This window comes from Brachyhypopomus gauderio, chromosome 10 (assembly GCF_052324685.1).
Source record: "Brachyhypopomus gauderio isolate BG-103 chromosome 10, BGAUD_0.2, whole genome shotgun sequence".
Taxonomy (NCBI): Eukaryota; Metazoa; Chordata; class Actinopteri; order Gymnotiformes; family Hypopomidae; genus Brachyhypopomus; species Brachyhypopomus gauderio.
The window spans coordinates 25,178,749-25,190,143 of NC_135220.1; the positions used below are offsets into that span (position 1 = coordinate 25,178,749).

The window sequence follows — 11,395 nt, forward strand, 5'->3', positions numbered from 1 at the left end:
TGGGTGTCTTGGAGCTGAGAGTCGAGCTGTAATCTGAGCTGCTCCAGCTGGGATGTGTGTGAAGCCTGCATCCTCTCCTTCTCCTCCAGATGAGCCCTCAACAAGCGCTCCCTCTCCACGCTCTCCTGTACACACACCGTGTGATGAACACACATTGGCTCGGCCTCTTAGGTGATCACTGAGCTGTGAGTAAATGAATTCTCCCTGCCTTTAATTTATTTATTTAGTCTTTAATTTATTGCCATCACCTTAACTGAAACCAAAGGGTGTTTTATAGAACCCACATACAGTTGTGATCAAATTTATTCAACCCCCACTGAAATAAAGTGTTTTGGCCAGTTTGACATTGATTTTGATCATTTCAGTCATCTTATTTACAATTATATCAAAGAGGCACTTATAAATTAGACAAACATAACATAATATTTATGATGGAATAACCACAAATGTCTTTACTGTGCTCACATCATTATCAGTTTTATTCAACCCCCTAGTGACATTATTTTTTAGTACTTAGTACAACATCCTTTTCCAGTTATGACAGCTTTCAAGCGTGAAGCATAGCTTGACACAAGTGTCTTGCAGCGACCTATGGGTATCTTAGCCCATTCTTCATGGGCAAAAGCCTCCAGTTCAGTCACATTCTTAGGCTTGCGCACTGCAACTGCCTTCTTTAGGTCCCACCAGAGGTTCTCAATTGGATTTAAGTCTGGTGATTGCGATGGCCACTCTAGAATGTTCCAGCCTTTCATGTTCAACCATGCTCTAGTGGACTTGGATGTGTGCTTCGGATCATTGTCCTGTTGGAAGGTCCAACGTCTCCCAAGCCGCAGGTTTGTGACTGACTCCATCACATTTTCCTCCAAGATCTCCTGGTACTGAAGGGAATTCATGGTACCCTGCACACGTTGAAGCTTTCCTGTACCATTAGAAGCAAAACAGCCCCAAAGCATAATTGACCCCCCGCCATGCTTCACAGTAGGCAAGGTGTTCTTTTGTTCATAAGCCTGGTTCTTCCTTCTCCAAACATAGCGCTGGTCCATTGTCCCAAACAGTTCTAATTTAGTTTCATCTGACCACAGTACACTGTTCCAAAACCTATGTGGCTTGTCCACATGACTTTTGGCATACTGCAGTCGACTTTTCTTGTTCTTTGGAGTCAGCAAGGGGGTGCGTCTGGGCGTTCTGGCATGGAGGTCTTCGTTATGCAGTGCGCGCCTTATTGTCTGAGCTGAAACTTCAGTGCCCACATCTGACAGGTCTTTTTTCAGTTCCTTAGCAGTCACGCGGGGATTTTTCTCCACATTACGCTTCAGGTAGCGCACAGCAGTCGCGGTCAGGATCTTCTTTCTGCCACGACCAGGTAACGTTTCCACTGTGCCCTTTAACTTGAACTTGCGAATGATACTTCCGATAGTGTCTCTTGGAATATTTAACAACTTCGCAATCTTTTTATATCCATTGCCATTCTTGTGAAGAGCAATAACCTCTTCTCTTGTCTTCTGGGACCATTCTCTTGCCTTCACCATGCTTGGAAACACACCAGTAGATGTCTAGAAGGAGCTGAGTATCACAGTCCTTTTAAATCTGCCTAATTGGTGCTTATCATGCTTGATTGCTGCTCGTTGACATCCACAGATGTTTTCAATACCTGATGGAAAACACTGGAATGAACCTCTGTTCTTAGGAGTGGTAGTCGTAAAGGGGTTGAATAATTGTGTCAATGAAGAAATCACAAAAAGGCCATTTAATACTTTATGACAAAAAAAATTGATGCTATCTTAGTTGCATTTAGTTCTTTAACAAGTCCTTGTAAGATTTCATTATGAACACAATTACAAATGTGCACTGAATTCCATAAAACCCTTCGCAGCATTGGGGGTTGAATAAATTTGATCACAACTGTATGGTTCGTCTTTTCTGTATGAAGTGTGCATGACCCTCAGAGAGCCAGGGGCCTAGTGCACAATACAAATGAATGAGGTAATGGAAATGACATATATAGATGGATAGACAGATGGATGGATAAACAAGAGGATGTGTGGATGTATATGACTAACAGACGAATGGATAAATGGATGGATGGACGGAAAGGAAGAAGACAAAAAGAAACACTGAAAGAAAAACACTGGCGCATGACCTCAAATAAAACCCTAACCTCAAATAAACTTTGAGGTCCCCTCACTTATACCACTGCTATAGTGTTTGTAGAGAAAGACAGACAGACAGACAGAGAGAGGGAGGGAGGGAGGGAGGGAGGGAGGGAGAGACATATAGGAAGAGAGGCAGTGTGAGTGTTAATGAGTACCTGCAAGGGTGGGTCAGGGCTGTGGTCTCTTAACGGAGCGAGATCTTGGCGTTCTGGTTCGGATCTCTCCTCCACAGGAGCACTGCCACTGACTTCACTGTCCTGCTCATACACAGACAAACACACCAACACATGCAAACACATATGCATGAACATGCATGTACAGACATTCACAAGATCATAGTGTGTGTGTGTGTGTGTGTGTGTGTGTGTGTGTGTGTGTGTGTGTGTGTGTGTTTGTGAAAGGTAGAGCAAGGTGCTACAGTAACACCAAGATCACGTGAGCACACGCAGTGATTTTAGTGGCGCTGTATAAATGTGTGTGAAAAGCTGGGAACATAATGTGTGAGTGAGGGAGAGTGATGAACATCGTGGCCACCTCATACTGCAGTCCCCCTTTCAGGACGTCCAGGTCCACGTGTAGGTTCTGCAACAGGTCTGATGACTCTAGCAGACTCTACGTACACACAAACACACACCGCAACACGGATACAGAAAATCATTCCTCATACTTTACTGCAGTGTAAAGACTACAAAGGTGACAGTGAGCTAAAAATCAGAGCATTATATTCTAGCGGGTGTTTTCACCTCATGGACAGACGCCTTCTTCTGCTCTTCCTCCTCTTCCTCTTCATCCACCTCCAGATCTGAATTAAATATGGGCGGAGCCAGACTCTCCAGCTGTCGTCCTCTTAGCGAATGCAAATTTGCTCCGGATACATCCTAAGATACAGATCATCATACGCTCTACACCTCTGCCATGAACTCAGACCTCCATCACTTCAAAGTCAATTTGGTAAAAGCTAAACTTTGCAGAGGAGTGACGTGTTCTTTTACTTCCAGTGACGTATGTAGGGTTTGTTCTTACACCACCTTATAAAAGTATACAATGAGGTTTCATTCCCCTACTAGAGGATATAGACTGTACATGTTCACCCCTACTAGAGGATATAGACAGTACATTTACCCCTAGTGAGGACTTTAAAGGATGAAGGTCTGTGAAGTTGCCCAGGGAACCTCGCAGTCCTGGAACTGAAAGGTCACACATTCCTCTCAGTGGAGCCAGAGGAGCCAGCAGCTGAGAGACAGTGATAGAGTGAGTGAGTGAGTGTGTGAGTGTGTGTGTGTGAGTGAGAGAGAGAGAGAGAGAGAGAGAGAGCTTTAGCAGAATGGCACACACAAATTAGCTTTCTTTTTCCTTTCTGCTCAACTTTAGGCGACTGCTATCCTAAATCTTTTGATATACTTCGATGAGCAAATAATTGTTCAATTCATTTCAGTGTTATTAGAAACACAGCAGTCAAGAATGTGTAGAATGGAAGAGAAAGTGTGACAAATATAACTGCTGTGTGACAAAATACATTTTAGGGTACACAGATCCAAACTCACTCTTGGGGCCTTCAGTCCCTCTGGTTCCTTCTTTTTTTTCTCCTTCTTCTCTTTCTTCTTCTTCTTCTTCTCCTTGTTCTTTCTGGTTCCTGTGGAGGCGGAGCCTGAGATGGCAGAGGCAGTCCGGCCGTGGTGAGCACGCTCCCGCTCCTGGGCCACTAGTTGGCGGTAGTGCTCATCACAGGGATGGTCCCAGGTGGACTGGCCCGTGGAGAAGTTGAAGTAATAAACTTCTCCAGTCACATCCTGACTGGAGTAGGAAAGGGAGACAAGCTCATCAGATAAACACACATAAAAACACATGACATGTAGACAAGCCCAGGACATGTTCTCCAGCACAGGACTGTCCACAAAGGTGTCAACAGGACAACATCTGAAACACTGAGTGGTGCTCTGGGTCTCATTGCTCAGATTAATAGTGCCAGAAGGCAAGTCTACAAGCAAATCTGCTGCACAGAGTGATGAAATATTAATTATATACTTTGCAATTGTTAGTTTCGGGGACAACTAACATTAAATATCTCCTGGATCTTGTCTTTGTGTGTTTTATCTATAAAGGTACTGACTCATATAAAGACACCACTGTTACACCTGACAATAAGGTTATAACATACTTTCCCCCAAACCATTTGAATACAGAATCCAAAAATGATTTCATATGTTAAAATGTGTCTGATCTTTCATGTCACATCAAACTCCCCAACTTCAAAAACAATCCTCTTCTGCCTGTTATATTTTCTCTTGCCCAATCTTATTTCCCAGTCAAATTATTCAGTCTTCTCCAGACTTGCAGTTCCATGGTCTTTAAAAAAAAGTTGGGCTGTCTAATTTGCTCATCTAATCACCTAGGTCATAAGTGATTTAATGCCCACTTCTTGCAAGCTTCCAGAGAGTCCGTGTGACATTATGACACTCACAATAAAGTCCTGATGCATCCTACTTCTATAAATGGTACTTAAAATTATAACTGAGTTATAGGGGACAAAGGGCCTTGGTACGTCAGGTAATCAAGAACCTGAATGAACGAGCCAGCATGAATGAGACGTAGAGTTCTTGGAATGGAAGCCATTCTTCAATTAAGGGCACATTAGAGTATGCTTGGATTTTTCTAAAAGGAACCAACACTCACACCAACGCTCACTGCTCTGTGTGTAAGGATAAGAAAACTGTTTCATTATGGGTGACTGTATGAGAATGAGCTTGTCCTACCAGGGTTTCCATTCAGGAGGTAGTGGGGCTACAGCCACCTCTCTGGCCAGCCATAGGAGCTCTGGCTCCCTCTCAGGGTCAATGCCAATTTGTCTGGCAAAATCATGGATATCTGAGGAGCAATACAGATAAGAAGAATATACCGACAAGAAGTATGATATTTTCAAATCAAGACAAAATCCCACAAATTCAAATATTTAAGTCCATAATGCATGGAGATTGATTCTATGTTATAAAGTGTAGCTATAGCTTGGACGAACATACAGGAGTCCCAACTGGAACTGTGTTGTTAATATTATAATTATTATATATTATAATATTATTATATATTATTAAGTTATTATGTCAGTGTTATAATTTAGTTTTTAAATGATGGAACTGTTGTAGCTTGTAGACTTTATCAATGGTGGATATTAAATTATACCATTTCAGTAACATATATTAAAGTTCAGGGCCGGAGTGGGCCACTTTTTCAGCCCGGGAGTTTCATGCCCAAATCCGGCCCAAAATTATTTTTCCATCCCAATCCGCCCAAACTAGAGATTGACATGAGCCGGCCCATCGAGAATCCTCCGGAATCTCCCGATTAGCCACTCCGGCTCTGGTAAAGTTTTATCCGGGGTCCTAAACTGTAACAGGTAGTATGCGACAGCTAATGTACCTTGTTCAGATGGGATATAATTCTCATCGCAATCCTCTTCCAGGATCAACTGCTCTCCAACTGGTCCCCGAAGGGCATCTGCTGTCATGTTGAATGAACATTAAGAAAAAGATTATGTACTATACGAATAACAGTGCAGTAGACAGATCACCTTGCCATATTGTCTCTAAACTCTCCGTGGTACCGTTCGCTAGGCTAACCTAACTAACTAGCCGATAATAGAATTCCATAGCAATAATAGCGTCCATAGCAACCGTAGCATTCCACACAAAGCAACGTTATACCCAAAATACCCAAATACCCACCAGCAGGCTGGAGGTTGACTCGATCCATCTGTTTCAGGACCTCGCCTTGAACATGGGGCTGAGCAAGGTGTCTCTGCCTCTCCATGTCAGGGCCTAAATGCAAAACACCAACCCAGGGCACAGAGGAATGTGTACTGTTAAGATCATCAGGTCTATAAGAAGGGCTACAGTGCCATTTGAATTCATTACAATGTTGAAGAATATGTCATGTCATATTTTCTGATAAAACTGGTCAGGTCATGTGCAGAAAGCTGATGGTTCTGCACCTCTGCCAGACCTTACAAACAAATGTAATAAATGTTTTTTTTCTACTTCATCATGCATGGTTATTTGGTTTGTTGAATACGCATGTAATCTTCAGTGTTACACAGTACCAGTGTGGAGTGGTCCTTCTACAGGGATGTTAACATGGCCGACATCTGAGGGTCCCGCCGTCCTTCTGTGAGGGAAGGGTGCTGGTCCACAGGGATCCGCGTGGATCACTGTCTCTTGGGGGTTGTAGGGCACACCTGAAAATCCCACAGTAGGTAAAGTGAAACCCAGCATGCCTCCCAGTGAGGCTCAAATGCCTTGTACGTGTTTCCCAATGAACAAGTGATTATAACAAGGGCTATGGTGCCATGTGATGTCATTAGAATGTGGGGAGAATGTTTAAGAATTTGTGATGTCATGTTAGAAATCTGTTTCTTTTTAAAAGTGTTTATTTTTATTTGCTTTTTCCATGGCCACATGGACAATGTTAAGATTTATGAAAATTGTGCTGAGTCAAAGAAATCAAAGAAGTAACCCATGCTCCATTAATTATATTATCATGTACACATGAAATACAGAGCTTGACAGTCATCAGTAGAATAAATATACATGTTATTTTTCTGAACCTTAGAAACCTACTATATAAATGTGTATATTTAACTTTTAATTATTATGAATAAGCCTATGGAATCCATACTCATAATAACTAATATACTGTCTTACATAGAAGTATAAAATTATGTACAGTATATGAAAATGTATTTTTCTCACCATGAGTGGTAAAACCTGGTGTGTCTATGAAGTGGTTCTCTTCCTGCCTAGGCCTAGGCTGGTCGGTTCTCCTGGGGTAAAAACTCATTCTCCACCTGAAAAATAGAAAGAATAGAAAGAGAGAAAGATCTAGAAAAAATAGAGAGATTTGTTAGTTTTGTATTGGTAGTAATCCAGAGCAAAATGTCTTGCGACTTGTTCTGAGCTTTTCAGCATCAAAACTGAATCCAAACATTCCACCTTCCCAACCAAACATTCTAATCCAAACGTTCCAAAGTTGAGTAGCACGTCATATCACAATTTCCTGTTTTTTTTAACCAAAACACCAAATCAGCCAGGCTGCTACAATAACCTGATGCAGCCTGGCTTGTACCCAAAGGGTTCATACCAGAGACCGTATATATATCAGTAGCGAACCGTGACCATTAAAAGTGGGCCCGCTCCCCCACCCCCCTTTCCTAATTAACTGCAATAAATAAAAAATAAAAAAACTGAGACAGTACAGCTTTAGAAACGCAATAAACAATAATATATGTACTAGATAACTTTTTAAGCAAAATAAGGTTCCAACAAAATAAGGTCCACAACTCCTTGTTCGTCCTTGTAAACAACGCGCACGTCAGCTAATGTCAGCTAGCGTCACCACAGCGGGCGGAAATGATCATACAGTTAAGCCCGCCCACTAAGAGGGAAGATATGATTGGTCAATTTTACTGTCATTTGAAACTGTTTGGTGTAGGGATGTTACTATATTTCCGGTTGGTATGCGGAAGCCTATGGCCGAGCCTAAATTCACAAGGTGCCTCTTGGAGTTCCCGTCAACGATGTGCGTCGTATTGTCAGAGCATCAAGTACAACGCCACAGAGTAAACTTGAAAAGGGTTTCAAGTTCTACGTTTCATCCTACCTCTGAAATTTTGAAGGTAAGTGGCTGACGCTAGTTAGCTAGCTAGCCTGAGGTGGCAGTCTAATGAAGTGATGTTGTTTTTAGTAACGAACCAACCTGTCCTAGTACTAGAAATGCCTTTTAAAAACATGTTTGTATTTCTGATGGAAGTATCAGGCAAAAGTAAGGCTAACGAGATAACAGTGAGGGCTCACTGCTACAGATCTATGAAGAAAACAGATACGCCACACCAGCTGAGAGTAGGACTGGTTAAAATGACACGAGTTCTGTTCAGTGTCACGTTCAAAGTTCTGTTGAACAAGTTCAAAAGTTAGTTCAGCACAAGTTCAATCTTTTATCCTTGCTCTTACCTCACGTAAGCTGTGATAACCATAGGCATTGGTTTTCAAAGCTTACAATGGTAGCCAAATGCAGAGTAGCTGAGTGGGCATCATTAGCAGTCTATTTTGCCTATAGTAAACAAATGGGAGTTTATTTTACAGTTCGAGCTATTGTTATCTACCTCTATGACTCAAAAGCAGAATATAGTCCACCTCAGCTATTCTTCGAACTGCATTTTCTAAAATCTGTCAATCTGTCTTTCAAATCTTTCATCTTAACTTCTTTATTAACATATGGCTTCAACACTTACACCTATTAAGATATTCTGATAACACTCTTCAAGAAGCAGTTGAAGTAAAACCTGCATTGTTCTGTTGTTTGTGGTGGAAACAACAAAATAATATAAATATAAGTAGGCCTGTTTCACTCCTATGTGTAAGCATTTCATCTGGAGTGAAAATGAAGTTTAAATCTAAAATATATTCAGTTTATAGTTGCTCAGTGAACTAGTAGATTGAACCATGCACAGCACTGTAGAATAGAAAGACAGTATAGCCAAGTGTTTTAAGAGTGATGCAAAACAGCACAAACGTTACATGAGACAATGGACAAGTGACATTCACCACCAACAACATGATGGGACAGATATTGCGCCTATTGACATTGCTGAAGTCTTCTTTTCAAGATATTAAATTTTGCCTCTTGTGTATCTCAGATGACATTACGTGATTCAATGCCAGTTGATTTTGTACGTGCTCATACAGCGCCATCTGTTGTCCATTAAACGTGCTGCCTGTTGTCAAGCAAGGACTTGTGTCTCGTCCTTCACGCTGCACCCGACGTCACAACTGTCAACATAAAATCATAACTGTAATCAGCAAATGTTTAAACAGCTTAAAGCAAAACATATTAAATCTTCACAACAATAAAGTGACTTTATTGAGAGCTAATAAATCATGATAAATTACTTGTTTATTTAGAGTTGTGGTTGCTCCTGAACTAAGAGTAAAATATGATAGCAGCCAAAAACCCAAACCCAAATGATCAAGTACAGTACCAGGACATAAGATGTTTGAACTGCTGCCCTCGGACAGACGTTACACCTCAAAACAAGAACAAACGGTTTGAGAGAGTTTTTATAACAGGGCCATATCCCTATTAAACAAACACTATAGAGTTTTTATAACAGGGCCATATCCCTATTAAACAAACACTATAGAGTTCATCGGTAGGCAGATGTTTTGTCTGCCTACAGGGACAAGTGCAATAACCGATGCTGCTAAAATACAATGTGCAATAATTGATGCTGCAAATGTTAATAGCAGAGCTTAGTGTGTATATAGGAGAGCTTAGATAATTTATGCTCATGCCCTGTATAGTTAATCATAGCTCTTAATCTGTTATTTAAACTGTTTATATTTAAAACTTTTCTATTTGCACCAAGGGGGGAGGGGGGAGGGGCTGTAAGCCAATTTCATTGCGCAAATGTACACGTACAGTGTGTAATGACAATAAAGGTTCATTTTATTTCAAACCCTCTCTCATCTCCCTCTCTAATCTCTCTCTCTCTCATCTCTCTCCCTGTCTCACTCACTCATCCTTTTCTCCAGCTCGTCCCGCGTCTCCCCAGGAACTCAGGAATCAGGAACTCCTAGGAATGTTATCCAATTATGGTATGAGCATAAACTGTAGACTCTAAAGGTAAAAACTGATTTAAAAATTTTGGTTTTTTACATTTTCAGGTGGGTCCATTTTCCCACTATATCATTGTGCCCATGCCATATATGACCTATATTGCTAGAACTCATAAACCATGTAAGCGATCAACTCCCAATTTGAAAGCCTTTTATAGCCTGAGGTCCTTGTGAGGTATGCCAAGTCTGTTTCAAATTGGCCTATCGGGGGCGCTACAGTACCCAAAAACCTTAGAAATCATTTAAACTCATGCTGCAATCTTGTTATGCAGAATACAGACAAGTAATGGGTCATGTATGATTCAGATCAATGTGTTCTATAACATTGAAATTACATCTCATAACAAAGTGCACTGCCTGACCAGAAATGAACCTTTTAATTCACCAAAATGTCCTATTTCATTTCTGAGATTAATGAGATATCAGTATGGTTGTACTTGGGCTCCATCTAGTGGCCAAATTCCAGAACTGACTGAAAACTATTGCTCACAGGAAATACCACACAAACACACCACAAAGCCGATCTCAGCATGTGATTTAGTTCTGTGATCTAAATCATTTTGCCAATACAATTAATTTTGAACCTTTTGGGCCTTTAGTGCATCAATGGAATCTTTTTTTGCACATTGATTTATTTAAGCATTTTTTCCACTGAAACAGCTTCTTTTCACTTTTGGGTCTAAAGGACCTTTTGGGCTTCTTTTTGCCTATTGAGGCCAAAATGCCTAGTCGTGTGTGAACCCGCCAATCGCCGCTTGCAGCTATATTTGCATTTGCAACTGTTGCTTCTTTCATCATAGCTTGAAAAAAATGTTTCGGAAGAAAACGTGTATTAAAATATTTTGGTTGTCTGAAAAGAGACATGTCCTTTACACGGTATAAGCTACATATCTAGATAAATCACCAAAACAAAAGACATGTCAGTCAGATCATGAGGGGGTAGGATTTCGGCAGGCGTTGTAACAGTACTGCCAGAATTATACGCTCCTTACTAATGCAGCCCCTGTTGAACATAGAGACATGTGTAAATACTAAATACTAATCATGGTGTCAATACTAAATACTAATCATCAAATACCTGCAGACTCACTTATTTACAGCACAACTTTTAATATGAAGGCCTGAAAAACATCCTTAACCAGTCATTAAGACTTATGCACTTAAAAATTCCTTAAGTATGGGAACAGAATTCATAAGGAAGTTATACATGATTTTGCTCGTTTGACCTGTTCAGACAAGAAGAATTCCTTTGGCTCTCTTTTGCCATCCTAGAAATAAAAGTGGCTAATACTGAACACTTGAGAACTCTCCAGGATGATACAGAGACCACACGCCTCATCAAGAATCCTCCAGAAAGATGAGACAAAACCATCAAAGATATGCTCATTATGCATAAGATAAATGATCATTTGGAAAATTAATGGCACTGCAAACGCTCTAGATGTTGCTCACAGATTTATGAAATAAAAAATCTGAACTTTTCTCAAACAGAGAAATCAGAACTTTCTTTTACTACACACTGTTACTCATGCAGGATCCTATATTACTTGCAAGAGATTAACGAGAGAAGGCTTACTT

General features: G+C 40.8%; 1 protein-coding gene and 2 long non-coding RNA genes across 3 annotated transcripts; all 3 read right to left on the reverse strand.

Annotated features, from left to right (window-relative positions):
• Positions 1–2,307: 2,307 nt before the first annotated feature.
• On the reverse strand, positions 2,308–3,018 carry LOC143524962 (uncharacterized). The gene is made up of 3 exons (XR_013133538.1): positions 2,897–3,018; positions 2,688–2,765; positions 2,308–2,410 (listed from the first exon to the last, which is right to left on the reverse strand). It is a non-coding gene; the product is annotated as an uncharacterized LOC143524962 (long non-coding RNA).
• A 271-nt stretch (positions 3,019–3,289) lies between these two features.
• Positions 3,290–5,655, reverse strand: LOC143526221 (centrosomal protein of 164 kDa-like). Its single transcript, XM_077020866.1, has 4 exons — positions 5,568–5,655; positions 4,907–5,018; positions 3,698–3,947; positions 3,290–3,340 (listed from the first exon to the last, which is right to left on the reverse strand). The coding sequence occupies exons 1-4, from the start codon at positions 5,653–5,655 to the stop codon at positions 3,290–3,292; spliced, it is 501 nt and encodes a 166-aa protein (XP_076876981.1).
• A 235-nt stretch (positions 5,656–5,890) lies between these two features.
• Positions 5,891–7,531, reverse strand: LOC143524955 (uncharacterized). Its single transcript, XR_013133533.1, has 3 exons — positions 6,896–7,531; positions 6,247–6,381; positions 5,891–5,965 (listed from the first exon to the last, which is right to left on the reverse strand). It is a non-coding gene; the product is annotated as an uncharacterized LOC143524955 (long non-coding RNA).
• Positions 7,532–11,395: the final 3,864 nt, after the last annotated feature.